General features: G+C 35.8%; 1 protein-coding gene across 1 annotated transcript in view; it reads left to right on the top strand.

Annotated features, from left to right (window-relative positions):
- Positions 1-15,894, top strand: part of Su(tpl) (Suppressor of Triplolethal) — an 87,415-nt gene extending 71,521 nt beyond the window's left edge. The window contains exons 3-10 of the mRNA XM_083052682.1: positions 129-244; positions 1,102-1,218; positions 2,442-2,705; positions 2,930-3,000; positions 3,081-3,287; positions 3,383-4,280; positions 4,442-4,619; positions 4,714-15,894. Of these exons, the coding sequence (XP_082908808.1) occupies positions 129-244; positions 1,102-1,218; positions 2,442-2,705; positions 2,930-3,000; positions 3,081-3,287; positions 3,383-4,280; positions 4,442-4,619; positions 4,714-4,950 (2,088 nt within the window). The 3' untranslated portion in view covers positions 4,951-15,894. The remainder of the gene's footprint in view (positions 1-128; positions 245-1,101; positions 1,219-2,441; positions 2,706-2,929; positions 3,001-3,080; positions 3,288-3,382; positions 4,281-4,441; positions 4,620-4,713) is intronic.
- The last annotated feature ends 3,302 nt before the right edge of the window (positions 15,895-19,196 follow it).

The raw sequence follows: 19,196 nt of genomic DNA, 5'->3' as shown, positions 1-19,196 counted from the left end.
ATATATATATATATATATGGCAGGTCGTATGAGACACTATCGCGTAAGCCCTGTCGTTTCGTAATTTAATGCGATCTTATTAAGAGGACGATGGACTAACCAGTACGCTTTGCGTGTTTTGTTTTCAGAAACTCAGCATTCCATCCAACCATGGATCTACCGGATTCACCTTCAGTCTCTCCAGCAACCAGGACATCGAGGGTCCCCAGGGCGGCTTCGAGTGCGTCCGTCAAACTGGCCCTAAGTACGTATCGATTATCGGGGTATAACAGAAGTACTTAAATTACTCGCCAAGTAATTTAAATTCATACATTTTATACACATGCGAATAGTCGTAATAATCGTGCTAAAGAATCGGAGTAGGTAGCATTAAAAAAAATTTTTTTTATTATTTATTTATTAGTCGACGAAAAGATTCTATACTATTATTATATCTTAGTGGAAAATATTGTATGTGTCACATGATGGCTATCATACGCAAGATTCGCTATAACTGAGAAATAATGTTCCGCTGAATGGACTCGACACACGATGCCGTAATTTGAAGTAATCTTCTCAAACGTAATCCCCTCAATCTAAACCGAGTTGTGTAAAAAACTTTGGAGCATCCTTGAGCAGGTGGTTTTATCGCGGCAACTTGACACACTAAAGCGCTGTTAGTGAGCTAGCAGGTGTCGACTACTGACGACTACAGCATCATCATTGAACGGTTATGCTTGCGTCAGCAGAACCGATTCAGCGACTACTAGTGCTTCTCGTGTCGACGATATTATCCCGAGGATTTAACGAATTAATATTAAAAATATAATTGCAAATAATGATTTTCTCAATTTGTTGCTCGTCGAGTTGCTCACAGCTTTCATTCATTTTTCAAGTAATAACAAGACGATATAAATGTGATATAGTATTATATTCATCAATGAATATGATAATACTTTTTCTATATTTAACAAAATTAAATATATATACAATAATATTTTTAATATAATTTTAATTTTTGAGTCTCGCATAGTCTTACTCGTCTTTTTGCTCGGTATTAAAAGAAAATTTCAATTAATTTAAAAGAAACTATTTCTTATTTTTTCCTCTTCTCTTTCGTAGAAGTCTGGAGAGCCTCGGCGCCATACCGTGCAAAATGCGGATACAGGCAAACGACGACGTTTACGAGACCACCAGGCACAGAATGGCGGTCGCCGAGGAGAATAACAAGAACAAATGGTACGGATATTCCCACGAGTAGCAGGACGTACGGTCGTCGTCGGCCGTTCGATTTTCCCGGAGAAAGATCCTTCTTCTTTTTTTTTTTCTTTTTCTTTTTCTTTTTCTTTTTTTTTTTGAAAAAGCGCGAGAGCGTGTGCCCCTCCTGTCTCTCCGTTTCCCGGTTCGTCGAGCCTCGCGGAACCGTAAATAATGCTCGGCGTCGTGGCCTTACTTTTACAAACTTTCGCCCGTAGATACGGTCGCGCTTAACGGATGTTCGCGCGATTCACGAAGGAATTTACGAGCCGCGAACGCGTCGTCGTCGTGAAAACTCGCGGGAAATTGCATGCACGTGGATGCGCGCTTTCAGTCGTCAGGTACCTCGAATATATCATTGTCGTCGGTATCTCGCAATGCAGTTTGTTAAATTAAACGAAACTCCAGAGATCTTAGCTGTTTTTGAAATATCTTTATGGAGAGAGATGTGCATTTATTTACAAATATTCGCATTTTTTTGGTAGAGTAAATAATGCATTTTTTAATATTATTCTACCGTATATTTAATATTAGTATTATAATCTCGTTTATTGATTCTGCACATATTTTATTTGCATTGCTTTAATTAAAAAAAAAAAAAAAGGTTATCTGTTCAGAAAAACGAACGCTTGTTGTCTCTTTAAATTTTCTTAAACGGGAACACGGACGAAACGTTCTTCGGCATCGGGCTTTGCAGATGTTAGCGCGTAATATTTGCACTCTTCGACGGGTCTGCATCGACGACGGGGCTAATTTGTTTAGTCGTTATCACGGCCAAGGTTAAGAGCGCCTCACAAGTGCAATTTCGTCACGAACCCGAACACTTTTTTCCGTCTCTCCTCGCCATCGCGGTGCCTTTATCGCGACACGCGTCGCGGAAAATTGCATAACCAGCCAATCGATGGGATCCCTATGTAACGATAACGCTGCAAATTGCATTAATTGTACAGCTACACGTTGGGACTCGGTCGTATAGAATTTGTGTATATATAACATCTAACAGTTCGACGGCTTTAAATATACAAACGCGATAAAATTTTTTATTTATTTTTAATTTTTTAAATTTAAATTTAAATTTTTAAATTTAATTTTCTCTCTTTAATTTTTTGTATTACTTAAATAATTAAGTTGCGCTAGAAAAAATAATGCAGCTTAATATGAATCAGTTTGCATTCGTCTCAATGATAATTATGTCGCTTTTAAAGTACGAGGGTGATCAAAGCGAATGGTCCAGACATCGGACGCAAGGTGAAAGTGAAAATACCCGGAAGGACAATACCACTTCCGTCATCGTATGCAAAGCATCGGGAATCTACGATGAGCATTCCAACTTCCGGCAGCAGTCAACCCAGAGCGTCTACCAACAAGCCGGCGGCCGCTAGCAATAGTAGTAGTAATAGTAATCATCTGGCGGCAGCAACTCGCAACCCGGAGAAAAAAATTTCCGACATTATGCGCAGGCCACTTAAGTAAGTGCATTGACGAAATGACACAAGGATACGAGTAATAAATCACGTTCTGATAAAAGACGCGGAAATAAGACTGTTGTTATCAGATTAATACATAAGATAAAATTCAATGCTCAATAAAATTCTAAATAAGAAAGAAATTTACTAAAGATTAATATTTTTTTTTCATTGCATTAGAGATTAGAATGCATTTTATATTTTTCTATAACTTTTTTTTTTAACAGGGAAAGACTTACCCATGTCCTTGCTTTGAGGCCCTACAAGAAACCCGAACTTTACGATCGTATCAACAAAGGTGAGACAAAATCGGAACGCCTCTTTAGCTTTTCAGAGAATAACTTCAGTCAATAATATTAATATTCCGATAAATTACAGAGGGCTTAAGGGAACGAGAACGACCCATCATGACGACGATCCTGAAGCAAGTGGCTTACATGCGCGACAATACGTATCACCTACACAGGCATATGTGGAATGATGTGCAGGAGGATTGGCCTTTTTATACCGAGCAGGAGAAAACAATACTGAGGAGACGGAAACCTCAGAACCTAACGCCACCCGGCTCAAGTGATGGTTCCAGCGGTACGTATTTATCACAAACGTCATTTACATAACATTTTATTTATTTATTTATTTATTTGAACAATTATACATCCTTTACATATTTTTATTTACAGGCAGTGGTCAATCACCCAATTCCATCCATGCGGGTTCGCCACCGGCGATTACAGCGCCTCCGCCCAGCCTACTGAATAATAAGAGACCGGGATATTACCAGGGTAACGATGGACTACCAACGAAGAAGCCACGAGTATCGCACTATAAGAGACCCGAACCTATCTCCTTCATCCCCGCTAGCGAAAAGATGTCCAGTAGCAGCAATTACAATAATAATAACAGTGGTGTTAGTGCAACTGCCAGCGGTGAGCGTGCCGCTGGCGGCAATAGTGGTTGTAGTGGCAGCAATAGTGCAGGTGGTGGTGGTGGTACTAGTACTAATAGTAGCAACAGCGGCAACGGCGGCGGCGGTCTCGATGGTTCGGAGTTGAGGCAGCACACGCAACGTAGTGAACGTAGCAGTCGCGCCGATTATCGAGCCGAAAGGACAGCGAATAGTGATGTGCTGCGAGGTGCTGGAAATGGTTACGGCGGCCCCGCGTTTCCGAGCGGTTTCAGTCGGCCATCATACCTAACGTCATCACCTAGTGACAGTGAAAGGAATAGCCATCACCAGGGCGGCGGCCATGGACGCGACGGCAGTGTCGCTACGATCAGTGGAAATGCCGGAAGCAACGCGAACGAGGTAGGAAGCGCCGATAGGAAGGACAGGAGTGATAGGAGCGACAGGAGCGATCGAAGTCGCGACGCGAGGGAAGAGAGAAATAGGGAAAGAGAGTGCAGAAATAGGAGTAGCGTCGCGAACGACACGACTTCTCTCGCTCGAAGCGAAACCTCCGGCAGCGGTGGAGCTCACATTTGCAATGGTAACGCCAGTTCTATCGAGATGACGATTTCGCCGCCGATTGATGAGCTAGAGAGGCTGGGGAGCCCCGGGGAATACCCCGACTACCTCACGTAAGTATATCTATTGTGTTATTGATTATATTAATCTGCGAAAACAGTAACTCTGTAATGAAAAAGCATTCTTTCCATTCAATTATTGCGAGTGAATTTAACACGCTTAAAACTGATCGATGTAAAGCATCGTGACGTTAAATTGTTTCATATTTGTTCAGGTACTATACGACAATAAGCAGCGCGAGACAGAAAAGGCGTTATAAAGAAGAGTTCTACGCGGACTATGATGAATACCGCGAATTGCACACTAAAATAACCGAAACCGCGGAGCGCTTCAGGTGTTTGCAAAATCAATTGGAGAAGCACAAAGCATCGGGCAATGTGATCGAGCACGAGGTATCGTAATCATTTAGAATCGCGTTTTTCTCGAACAATAAAAACGAATGAACATTGAATGCTAATACGGTGGTGTTTTTTTCTTTTTTTTCAGGCAACGTCGAAACAGATAGTGCGCGAATATAACGAGACTAAGCAGAACCGCGAATATCAGCAACTGAAGAAACGGTTCGAATACCTGCATGAAAAGTTAAGCCATATAAAGCAATTGATTATAGACTACGAAAAGGCGATATCGGCCGCGAGCAACGTTGATAACAGTATAGTTAGCACCACGACGACCGCGAGCACAAACGTAAACATGGAGCATCTCAATAGTCGGCATTACTGACACAAACTGAAAAGACCGCCTCTTATTCCCCGCCTCCTCCTCTCGATTGTCGGTACGTTACTGTCAACATTGTCGCAAAATTTGCATTTTCTCGGCAAGTTCCAAGGCTGATGATCCTTCACGGTCCACATGGTTCCTGGATTTTATCGCCGAAAAGTCAAAAGTGACTCGAGGTCGCAAGGTCTCCTGTACGATATCCGATAAAACATCTCGCAATATCGATAAATATATATCGTACATGAGATACTCTTCCTGCTGACCCCTCTTCCCTTCCACTCCGTGAGAATTGACAATCGTTCGTGACGATTTTCAATTTATTGGCTTTCCGCCATCACGACAAACCGGGCAAGGCTCGCGCACAAACTTCGACCAATACTAGTTCTTGGTAGAAGGCTGACGACAATCGAGGTACGTTCAAGAATTAGACAAAAGAGAAAGAAAAAAATCCATCCGGATTAAAAAAAAATAGTAGTAAGGGCATTCTGATGACCAGCGAAATGCGAATTGTGCGTATATAGTTGTATGGAAATTTGTAAGCTGGTCCCGCGGCGACTGACGGAAGACGTTGTTGATAAGCGAAGAGAAAAGGCGCAACGAGAGAAGCAAAAGTAGTAAAACTCTATAATAAGTTACTTACCGCGCGCACGTCCAAGTGTGTCGTCCACTTTAAGAGAGTAGATAAAAGAAAAGAAACAAAAAAAAATATAAGATATGATTGCGAGAAGAGGGTCCAAGAGATAATAAGGCTTACCGCGTGCCACGTCCGGGTTTCTTTTTTGTCCGCTGAAAGGAGAAAAGAAAACTGGCTCGCAACACATACACACACATACATACACGCATACATTTTATCCACGAGCTGGCACGTATCTCTCGCGCGCAATTCGTGCGTTGCTCGTCGCAAACCTGAGAAAGGGCGTGTAAAAAAAAAGCGAGTTACCTTCCTATAGAGAGATCGTAGTACTTTGTGATTATAAGATTCTTTGTTACTTCTTCGTTCTTTTTTTTCCTTCGTTGATGATAATAGATATGGTCGGTTGACAAAAGAAATGAGACGATGAGCAGCCTAAAAAAAAAAAATAATAATAAGAAAACCGACCGCGCAATAACAATCGTAAGTAGATCAAATGGGAATATATATTATGTGGGATTGTATGTAATTTACAATAAATTGACGAATCTTTTAGAAATCAAATCAGTTTGGTTTAACAGCGACTTTAATAGTAAAAGGGCATAGCATACACTTTATGTTATAATATAAGTCTTTTAACAATTTCAAATTTTAATTAAAATAATTAAAGAAAAGGAATAAATAATGAAGCGCTCAGCGCAATGGTTTTCCCGTAAAAAGAAAAAGGAAATTAAAAAAAAAGAATTGAGATATATATATATATATATATAGTTTTTATAGGAATTATTAATCGTCACTAAAGAACAATATCGTATGTTGTGTACAGTGCTCGTAATAATCCGCATAAAAAATAATTTTTTAAATTATAATTAACGCTAATTATATTATAATTATATTAATATTATTTTTAATTATTATTGCTATATTGCACAATCATTGTTATTATCATTGAGTTAAAATACAGACGATATGGCTATATCGAGTGCATCGAGTCGAGTCGAGATTTCCAATCATTTCTCCGTTTTTTAAAAATTTTTTCTTTTTTATTAAATTTATAACTTAAATTTATAATGTCAAATTTGTTAATGTCTTTTTTTTCTAATTATCTGTCGTACTAAAGATTATCACTAAACAATTTCCATTCGAACATTATGTTTTAAGTTAAATGCTAAATTAATTAATTTTATTTTAATTTTACATCTTATGTATTTTATATATTTAATGACAAAACAATGATATCTAAAATTTATGTAGCAAATGTATTTTTTCGATACTCATTAATGTTATTTTTGATCTGCTGGTTATGACAAAAGCTTAGTCTTGAAATACTTAATTAAAAGATTAAACATTTCATTAAACGATCAGCTTTGACGCGAAATATTGTTTCTTCCGGACAATCTTAGTCATTTATTGTTCAATGAATACATTTTCGACGACTGAGTAAATTTACCCAAAGCCGTCCATCGAGTCGTGGGTATAAAAAGAGAGAGCAGTTGAAATTTTTGCCAGACGTAAGATTCTTATATAAAGTTTAAAGACACGGAAGAGGATCTATCGAATATGACGATGATGAATTTAATCGTCTCAATATATCTCTTCCTCGCTGAAATTTTATCTGCACATTCGTGATTTTATTTTTTCGAATTATATATCGTTTCTGAGCATATTCTTAGGATGTCACGTAATATTAAATTTAAATATACCAATAATAGAAATGTTTGGAATGATTAATGAATTATTTCCTCTCTCTCTCTTTTATATACAATGAAACACGCATAATTGTATTATTATCTGATACTGTTAATTGAGTTTATAAATTTTAGATATTTTGAACATTAAATAAATGCGGGTTGTTCATCGATTTCTCTTGATTTAAATCTAGTTATTTATAATTGATTAATATATATCTATGTGTATATATATAAAATATATACACATACATATATTACATATACAATGAAAATGTTAAATCTGTTATGTTATCGAGAATGATTTTTTTTATCACGAAACACAACTTTGTCATTTCTCGAAATTGTGCAATACACAAAAACATTACAAAAAAGTTTCATTGTAGATATATAATCTCAATAAGTTAAAATGCGAACTATGCGAATTTTTTTTGAGGACGTAATATATGATAAACGATATTTCGATTAAAAATGTAGGGTGAAATTTCGAAGAATTCGCATCGAAAGAACCTTCCTCTAATCGAATATATGACACAGTGTTAAATACCGCTCTAATAAAACATATTTTCATATGCAAATATTTATATGTATGCATACGAATATTAAATCTGTATAGAAGTACGTGTGTGCAATTGATATGTAAATAACTAATCATAAATTCGAATATAATTGAAATTTCCATTAGTCTTATTTGAAGATAAAGGAATCCGGTGTCGATATATATATTTAAACTATTATATACATAATGATAAATAAATAATATATATTCTTATTTTGTTCACACACGTCTTCTTGCGTTAAAAAGATACAATTAATAGAAATATATAATATATCAATTTTTGCGTTTCTTTTCAATCATTTTATCGAGTAACGACGTGAAAATCGACATTTCCTGCTTAGCGGGTTTTGCGCTGTGTTATATACAGATTCGAGTTGGTACACGATGCTTCGATAAAGGCTCACCGAGAATCGAGCGTTTTTTCATTCAACGTCTGTAGTTACCACATATACCAGTCCTTTGTAAATTGTACAATTTGTAAATAATATCGCTGCGATCATGTTGTATGAAAATCGAAAGGCGATATTCTTTGTTAACTACGAATTAACCGGAGTTTCGGCAAGAACACTCGCTTCGATTAACCACTCCCCCCGCCCTCCTTACCCCTGTCGACCGACCAATCGATTGTTTTAATAATTCAACCGAGAAAGAGTATATAAAAAGTGCCAAAGAGAATGAACCGAAACCATGTTCAGAGATAATAAAAGATACAAAAATATCGATCGTGTTAACTTAAGCGAAGCAACAGGCCGGTTTCTCTTTCGCGCTCGTCGCTTCCCTTAAACCCGAGCGTTGTCCAGATATAGTTATTGTTTTTCAATGAATTTTTAAGTGCTCTTAACGCTTACGTTTTAACTTGCTCCTTGATTGTCGTGTGATTACGTTATTGTTTCGCGAGAAAGGGAAACTTCTCTCATTATTTAGGGATAGCTGTTTTCTAAGTAGAAAAAGAGAAGATATATCGTCGTATTGTTCTCGATTGTTTGGCAGAATGGATTCAATTGTAGGATCGTGCGCATACATATGTTTTGTTGAGAGAGAACGTATATAAATGTATGCGAAAAATATCTCTCGTCCGTAAAAGAGTCACAAACACAGACATTTCGGAAGGGAATCAAAACTCTTAAAATAATCTCGTCCCGATGGCTCGAGAGAGGATATCGCTGGAAAAGTTTCTCCTCGCATCAGCTGATCAACTGGGTGGATACAGCATTGTTCCTCTTCTGAATATTCGCTATAAAACGCGAATATATTATCCACTTATTTCCAAGTTGCAAGTAGGTGTTCGTTCAACGTCCAGATAGTCGAATTCAGTGCACCACGTGGCGAAAAACCAGTGTCCTTATTTCTAAACGCGTGTTAAGGTCTACACGTCCTATATACTGCCTCGAAACCATCCTAAGTGTCGTCGAGTTGTGCCCCATCCGCGATCGGATGAGCGATGCTCGACGAACGCGATCATATCCATGCTCAAAAGGTCCAAATGATGATCAAACTCCGTCTCTGTCTGTCTGTCTTTCTTTCTTTCATTAATTAATTAATTTTTTTTTCCTCTTTCTCTCGACTTGTTGGGTAAACGAAAAGTGTCCAAGTGCCAATATTAGCGAAGCGTGAATTTATTGTACATAATATGTATGTATACACAGACACATTTACACATAAATAGTATAATCTTACGTGCATTATCTCCTAGTGGTATCAGTATGTGCAAAGCGATTGATAAGGGACATATAGTAATACAGACAAGTTTCGGCTACGAGAACTCGCGAGTTTCTTCCTTGATAATAATGATAACGACGAAATTAGCCGGTATACTCGAGTCGAAGATAATAAGCATAATAACGTGGAATTAAAGGATAGAGATTAAAAGTTACATACGGTTTATATATTATATATAATATATATACATACACATACTTTGATCCCTTGCCTCTCTCTTACTACTCTTTTCTCGCATACTTTGATTGCCTATTTCTATTTGAATTGAATCGAAATTCAAACTACTCACAATTTCTCGGAATTTACGAGTGTAAGACAAGAGTGTCTACTTTCGTAAAACTTTCCCAGGCAATACAAACGTCAGGAAGATATATTTTTCGTAATGGTCGAGTCCTGTTTAAAAATAAATTCCGCGACTCCATCAAATTTGTTTGCGGTTTCTCCAAGGTCGCACATTTCTTCGCAGATATTTCGTATCGTTTTCCCCATTTCTCTTCAACAACAAGGAAAGCTTGTAACGCTCTCGAGAAACACGCATAAATCGGAGCATACACTCTTCCTTCGCCGAAAGAGCATCGGTGCTGAAATAATATTTAGCAAATTCGCCGTTTTCGCGAGAAGTGAAAGCCGTATACTTTACGCGCAAAGTAAAGATACATCGCGAAGATGAAGAGAACGTAACGTAGAGATAACGCAAAGCGATTTAGCAAAAGCTGTCGCGTTTTTTTTGCGCCGAGTATTCAATCGGAAAAATTAATCGATATTTGTTATAGCGATCTGACAGGTTGATTCTCGCATATCTCTATCCATCAGTCTGCGATTCGATCGCGAATGGACAGTTCGGTCGGGCAAGAGCGCGAGATTATTCGATCGTGACATATCATTTTATGAGTATATCCATTCTTCGTTTTACGAGAGGCATATCACATGCGGAATGCACAAGTTGCTCCGTTGCTTTCACGATTCGCCGCTGACTCCTCGTAAATCGTCCTGACAGAGTCTCGCCCATCAGATCGTCCGATATAGGACAAAATTATTAATTTAATAGGCTAATAGGAGATTCGCTCTCCTTTGATACAATTTGAAACACCGTCTTCTAATAGAGAAAATCGAGAGAGCAAAGTGCAGCCACACCTTCCGTTATCTTAATAAAAGGAACTCGGTCCCGAGCAGAATTCTCGATTTTTCAGAATCATCGTGCATTTCTTCTTTTCCTTCTCCTTATCGCGGAGGCAAAGGTTCTGGTCAACAAAGTTGCAATCACCTTGTACCTTCTTTGAATTTCGCAATAATTCAGTCAGTCAGTCAGTCAGTCAGTCAGTGGTTTTGAGAAAGTTTTATACCTACCATAACTTGGTACAGCTACAAAGGGGTGGACGAACAACGAAATTTATTCTTCGTCGTTCCTATGAATATTTATCGTTTTTTACTTGTTGCCCCCTATCCCTTCCCTCCCCAGTAATTACTTATTTGCGCCACGTTCGATAGAGACGAGCGTGTACAACGGAATCAACGTCCCCTTATTTCATCTTATAGCGATATATTTTTTGACTGTGATGTGTTGTTAGAAACTTTGTAATAATATAATCGCCGAGACGATCACGCGCGTTAAGGAGATTTTTTCTTTTCTTTCGAAAGAGAAGACGTTAACCCTCTGTCTACTGTACACGAGTCGTTGGATCCGCGTCTGTGTTTGGAAATTATATACGATCGATTATTAAGAAAGAGAATAAGCAAACCCTTTACGATATTTTATATAACTTTATATATTAAACCCGCGAATGTAAAATATATCTCGCAAAGTTACGAGATATCATATTCTCTCCTTTTGTTTAATTATGCGAGGGAAGAGAAGACGAGAAAACAGATGCGCGTTCAATGGACCCAGATAAAGAGTATCCGTAGATAAAGGGTTGACGCGAGAAGTTAGACAGATAGAGAAAGCATCGAGAATAGAAAACATTGGTCCATTGTGGCCGGCCGTAGAGATTCGCTATATGTAACTTAAAAAAAAGCGCCTTAGAGATTAAAACGAATCACGAGGAAGCGAGGATAAGAAGAGAACGAAGAAGAGAACGAAAAGAGAGATGCGACGAGCTGGGCAAACGCGATCGTTCGATACCCACATATCGATGACGATCGATGGATGTAATATTAATTCCATTCGTATCGAATGCTCGCGCGTTTTCCCGTCATTAATTAACGCCCATATCAGAGAATAAATGATTAGTCCGCGAGACGCTGGAGACCGATCTCATTAATTGTTTAAGGCCCATAATCACTTAAAGTATCGAATTTAATCATTGCGATATCGAATATAAAAACCTTTGATTTAATTGTCGGTGAATTTAAAGCAAAATTTCATTAATAAGCGATGAGGTCGCACGAGAGCCTTAAAAATAAAGAAAAATCGTCGGACAAAATAGCTTACTTTTTCTCTCTCTCTCTCTCTCTCTCTTTCTCTCTCTTTCTCTCTCTCTATTTAGAAAAAAGAAGCTGATCAGTCGATACGCAGACTTGAAACTTGCCAATTCGACGCGGATGATCTTCCGCGCGATTGATCGTCGTCGAGTGAGAGAGAAATAAAGAGAGATCGGTCGCCGCGTGCTCGATTGAAGGAGCGAAGAGATATTTTGTAAGTGCTTAAGAAAATAATTAAAAGAAGAGAGAGAAAGCCTCTCTTTTAAGAAGCGCGCTCGGATGACTGATAAGTGTGACTTAAGGAGCGCGAAAAGGATAGTCTTTAAGTTTTCAGCACCGATCGGGCGAGAGGAGAAGCAGGTGGAACGACGAGAAAATAAACTTATATATACGTATATATATATATGATAGATAAATATATGTACATGCACAAAGAGAGACACACACGTACGTGCGTTTTTGTTTAAGTTTTTTGCGTTGCGACGCGAAAGCAAGAGAGAAAAGAAGAGTGAGAGAGTGTGAGAGTGTGAGAGAGATGATGATGTTGATGCTGATGATTTCGATGACGACCGGGCGACTCAAGATTGCATGTATAGGTATACAATGTACTACCCCCGTGACTTTTATTGACGACGACTGCATTGCTCCCCCTGACAAAGGCTCGTATATTCATTACATAGTTGTATTTGCAATTATATTACCTATACATATATATTATATTCACTAATTAAAGTATACAAAGCGGAAAAAAAATGCGGATAAAGAGGAATTATATTGTTAGCGAGAGAGGAGAGATTTTTGTGTCGCGAGGCTCGTTTTCGGGGTTTCGCTCGCGTGGAACGTGTTTTTTTCGCGAACAAAAAGCGCGGATCAATTTTTAGGGAAAACAGATCTATTTTTGTTCTTTTCTCCCCCTCTCCGATTACACTTTGTCGACCTTTCATCGAGTAAAGAAAAAAAAATAAATAAATTCGTTCGCATTGCCATTTTACTCTTTGTGTGTTGTATTATAACTCGGGGGTGATTAAGTTTTTATATAAATTAAGGCTATAGAGAAGAGGGCTGTGGCCATCCTGTGTGTATACTCTTAATTCCGTGTAACGGCAATCTAACTATTTAATTAGCGTGTGTTTAATAATTATTATTATATATGTTAGATATAATTTATACGGTGTAGAGGAGATGTAAGGAAGGTTGATAAATTCTCTCGATCGCGTTTCTCTCTGTCTCCCAATCTCCTTCTCGCGCCTTTTTCCCGCCCTTGCTAAGGTCGACCTCTCCGTTCGTGTCTTCGATTTTGTACCGGGATGTGCAATCGTCGCGCTCGCGAGGCGATATTTTTCGGGGCGCGACTCTCCTAATGAAGACGCTTGTTAGGGATATTCCTGTCTTTACGCGGTCGATCGTACCGGGCGGTCCTCCAAATTGATCCGCAGATAGGCTTACTTAGTGTCGGCTTATTGTTAGTATCGAGACGCGAGTTCCATAAGCTTGCTTCTCAATTCCATCCCTTGCGTTTCCGTCCCCGAAAGTAATTCTCATCTCTCCTAGAATCGCGCAGCTATGAGTTTTAATTAGTTCTAGCTTATTTATACACGTGGCGAAAAATTTCGTGATAAAAAAAAACTGATCATCTGTCAATATTTTTTTTTTTTTTTTTCTAAATTCCATCTAACGAGCGTTGAATCGACGCATCGTCAATCTTTTTACGGCCCGTTAAAAACAGGGGCAATTAAAAAAAAATGTCAGCGCCGATGCAAACCGGTGGAGCGTAAAATATTTAACGGGTCGTCAAAGATTTAATCTTTTTCTGCTCGCGCGTGATACACATACGTGACGGTCTCTGCATTCGATATTTATTTTATCGCTTTTGTCGTGAAACGTTGAAATTCGTGCTCCATTTCTCACACCAAACTATTTCCAAACTATACCGAGTTGCCAAAAAAAAAAAAATCTACCTGAAAGATAAATGCAGAGTGTTCTCCGGTGTAGGCATCCCCTTTGATTGCGCGTTAGTTATTTTTTCATTCTACAAATTATTAGTTAGTTTTTTTATTCTATAACTTTCTTTCTCTTGTCGAAAAAAATTCTAAAAGAAAGAGTTATTTCATCACGTTCCACACGAGCCTCTCCACATATTCGAAATCGGGTCGTGTTCGTGCTTCTGTTCTATTCGAGAATCGTGCATGAGAGAAAAAGCGAGGAAAAAAAGCCACGCAACAAAAAAAAATGAATGACAATGACAATGATATAATGATATGAATAAGACGAAAGGGTAAGCAAGAGAGAGGAGAAAGAGAGACAGAAAGAAAGAAAGAAAGGCGAGTCGATTCGATCGACGATACGATATGATGATGATGATGATGATGATGATGCTGATGATTAAAATAATGATGTTGAGTTTGAATGCGTTGACGGCGAGTGCGTAAGAAAAGAAGCGATGTGTTCTCTGTTGTATGCGTGTTGACAGATCGGATCTGATCTGTCTGTGGTTCGCGTGTAATAATCATGTGTAATATCGATATACCGATCGATAGCGCGATTTTTGCGCCCGCCAACAGATATGTACATAAATTGAGATCGCGATCGGAGCGGAGAATCGGCGCGTTTCTCTCTATTGTTGTACTAATTTAATTTAATTTGTACATAATTTCAACGCGAGTTAAACCTTCATCATTATTAATCTTCCGGTTGCGTTGATTCGATTGAATATCGCGAGAGAGAGAAAAAGAGAGAAGCAAAGCGAGTGGATTCTATTCGATTATTGTATTGTGCGTATCGTCTTTTGTTATCGCGCGTAAATTTTGTTGTAGATCGAACGGCAAGGTAAAATATTATACTCGGGGAGATTTGCTACGAAATTGTGCAGATTCATAAGCTCAAAAAAAAACCCGACAACGAAACACGATGAAACGAATTACTCGTATCGCGTTTTCATACGCGGCGATTTGATTTTATATTATTGATGAATTAAAATTAAGTAAATTCTCTGATTGATTTGGCGACAAAATATAGCGTAGTGTGAAAAAATAACGCGTAAGAGATCTCTCGGGAACGAGTCGAAAATGATAGGCCATACATCCGGTGACTTCCGTCCCACACAAGTTGCGTCGAATTTCTCTCAAAATGTAAGAGAGAAGCTCGTCTGTTCTCCATAAAAATGTCTCAACAATTTCTGTCCATTTTTTTTGCAAAAATCGTGTCGTCGAAATGTACGATATATAGGATGTTTTCGAACGAAAGTCTTGGAAAGATATTCTTTATTCTATTTTTATTTTAATTTGTCGTCTCTAAACATTCGATTTCTAATCCATATTAAAAAGGATAAAAGGGCATTTGGTTGCCCCCTATAAAGATGCAAGAGATGAATAAATATGCATCGAAAGAATTACATCGATTCGCTCGCGTAAAACTCGTTTGTAGCACAAATCGTGGCGTATCTGGTCGAACATCTGAAAGAGATATTTCTCACCGGATTTTTGTGACTTCCAAAATAACAAAAAAGAAAACGAGGCTGGCTATATCGCGAGGAACTTGCGAAACCAACTCGAATGCCGATTCTCCGATTCGAGGGAGCACTCCGTTTCGAAACGTAAATATATTACGCGTTTCACGGCACCGCGGATAATTAAAATATAAAAAAAATACTATATTTATTCGAACGACTTGCCAAGTTTTGTTGCATAGTGTACGCGAGGTAAACTCATAAAAAAGGGCAGAAAAAATCATATAAAAAAAATGATAAGAGGTAATAAGACGGTTTAAAGATACGAGAATGATGAGAAATCCAACGGATTTAATGGATATAAGTTGCATAACTATGTGAGCAGTTTCACGAAATATTGATGTATATATCTTAAGTTTGTATTATAACTCTCCCAACTTAATTTGTATGAAATGAATTTCGGACATTAAAATCATGAACGAAAGACATTGCGTTTATAACTTTTTTGCTACCTCAATTCTCTCCTCTTTTTCCACTACACGATACATTTTATCTATTAAAAAAAAATAATAAGAAAATTAAATAATAAATTATACACTAATTGTGAGAAAAAAGTTATTAACTTGACTAAATCGCGTTCAACTAATTACTATATTGTCAGTTGAACATATATAAATGTTTAAGTCAAATACACGTTATGTTTAGATTTAATGTTGGATATGTTGTATTTAATTTAAATATTTCTATATCTTCAATTAACAAATTAGTAATTACTGTAATTAGTTAAACACAACGATTTTTAATTAAATTAACAACTTTTTTTCTTAGTGTAATTATAAAATTATAATGATAAATTATAATTTTAAAAAACTAAATAAAAATATATAGCAGAATATTTTTGTCTATATACATATTTTAAGAACATAGAACATATCATAGAACACACACACACACACAGTGAAAAATAATCTATATATAATATAATATAAAAGTGAAATGTTTAACATGTGATATAAATTTAAGATTTATCATCCTCAAATATCGAGTGATATATGTTTTTATGGCAGGAAATCATAGACGTATAAAAAAAATTAATTAGCAAATTAATTCTTTAGCTGATTTCTCTAAAAAAAATATTAATAAAACGTTAAATTGTTAATTAAATTTTAAAATAAAAATATGTTACAAAAATTAAAATAATAATGTTTTAAATAATATGTTATAATTCCTTAAACTCGATTAATATTTTTGACAGTTATCAGCTGATTTCTGTCAAAAAATATTAATCGCAGATAAGGCATTATAATATATTCCTATTTTAATTTTTATAACCTATTATTATTTTAAAGTTTAATTAGCAAATTATAACGCTTTATTAATATTTTTAACAGAAATCAACTGATTAAAACGTTAATTTATTAATTAAATTTTTAAATAATATGTTATAATTCCTTAAACTCGATTAATATTTTTGACAGTTATCAGCTGATTTCTGTCAAAAATACTAATCGAGTTTAAAGAATTATAACATATTATTTAAAACATATTATTATTTTAATTTTCATAACATATTTTTAATTTAAAATTTAATTAACAAATTAACGCTTTAATCAGCTGATTTCTGTCAAAAAATATTAATCATGTTTAAATAAACTTTATATAAAAATATCATTCTTTTTTATATAAAAAATCGAAAAATGGCGCGTTCGTAGCGCGCACTTGTGTTGTATTAGTGCGATAAAAAAAGGCAATAAATCCCCTTTCTAAAAAAGGCATGTTATTGACATTGTTGTCGCTTTTCCGCGATGCTGATTGGCTCTCTGTCGATTCGCGTTGTGTTATATTCGTAGCATCGAAAGGCTGTCATCACGAGGGTTAGCAGTTAGCAGTTTGACAGTTAGTCCAAAATAAAATAAAATAAAATAATAATATGTTTTAAATAATATGTTATAATACTTTAAACTTGATTAATATTTTTGACATTCGCCTTATGTGTTATATTTGTAGCATGAAGAGGCTGTCATCGTGAGGGTTAGCAGTTAGCAGTTTGACAGTTAGTCCAAAATAAAATTAAACAAAATAATGACATGTTTTAAATAATATGTTATAATACTTTAAATTTTGATTAATATTTTTGCGGAAAAGAGGCAACAATACTTGCGAGAATCGACTTAATGTCTTTTTTAGAAAAAGACTAGAATAACACAAGCGCGCGTTATGCCATTCCTCGATTTTATTAAAAAAAGTATGATGTATTTATATAAAGTTTGTTTAAACTTCATTAATATTTTTTTACAGAAATCAGATGATTAAAGCATTACATTGAGAACAAAATTTTAAAATAAAAATATGTTATAAAAATTAAAATAATATATAATTCCTTAAACTCGATTAATATTTTTTGACAGAAATCAGCTGATAGCTGTTATAAATATTAATCGAGTTTAAGAAATTATATATTACATTATTTAAAACATATTATTTTAAATGTTATAACATATTCTTATTTTAAAAATTAATTAGCAAATTAACGTTTTAAACAGCTGATTTCTGTAACAAAAATATTAATCGAGGATAAGATATTACAACATATTATTTACAATATATTGCTATTTTAATTTTTATAACATATTACTATTTTAAAATTTAATTACCTTACTATATTAATATTTTCTAATATATTTATTTAATTAAGAAGTAGTATATTTATTAAGTTAAGAATAGAAGTGAGACATGAATACATATTTACAATTAAGGTTTCGTAGATATAATTTTTAAAACAAAAATTATTTTCTTAATTAGAGTCACAAATATATTTCGTCCGACACTTTTCGATAATCTTGATATAATTCGAATTCCGAATGCGCAGTAGAAATGAGTTTCGACATATATTATCGCGATATATGCATGCAGTCACGCATAATTCGTAATAATGTGCAGACAATGTACTGTTAAAATGTATATAAGATTAATTTTTTGCACGTTTTGAAATATCGAAAATTAAAATTTTTAAACCGCAAATCCCATACGGCGCAGATTTATATAACGTATATTAGACCAAAAAGGTAGTACGCTGGTATGCTTATGGTACAAAGATAATCTGCAAACAATACACTATTGAAATATATATACAATGAATTTTTGGTTCGCCTTAAAATATTAGAAATTGATACTTTCTTACCGCTGACCCCATGCGACGCAACCTTATTTTATATATATCAAGTTAAAAAATTTGTACGCTGGTGTCTGCTTGGTACCAAAAGATTCTGTAATCAATGTAGTATTAAAATGTATAATCGATGAATTTTTGGCTCGTCTTAAAATATTAGAAATTAATACATTTATGCCGCTGACCCTGTGCGACGCATCCTTATTTTATGTTTATCGTATAAAAAAATTTGTACGCTGGTGTCTGTTTGGTACCAAATGATTCTCTAATCAATGTACTATTAAAATGTATAATCGATGAATTTTTGGCTCGTCTAATAATATTTGAAATTAATACATTAATGCCGCTGACCCTATGCGACGCATCCTTAATTTATGTATAGCAAATGAAAAAGTTTGTACGCTGTTGTCTGCTTGGTACCAAAAGATTCTGTAATCAATGTACTGTTAAAATGTATAATCGATGAATTTTTGGCTCGTCTTAAAATATTAGAAATCGATACTTTCTTACCGCTGACCCTATGCGACGCAACCTTATTTTAAGAATATCAAGTTAAAAAATTTGTACGCTGGTGTCTGTTTGGTATCAAATGATTCTGTAATCAATGTACTAATAAA

The sequence above is a fragment of the Prenolepis imparis genome, unplaced genomic scaffold, assembly GCF_030444845.1.
Source record: "Prenolepis imparis isolate NDT839.2.m4 unplaced genomic scaffold, iyPreImpa1.0 SCAF_13, whole genome shotgun sequence".
Taxonomy (NCBI): Eukaryota; Metazoa; Arthropoda; class Insecta; order Hymenoptera; family Formicidae; genus Prenolepis; species Prenolepis imparis.
Note: the sequence above shows the minus strand (reverse complement) of the source record. Positions and strands in the feature narration are given on the sequence as shown.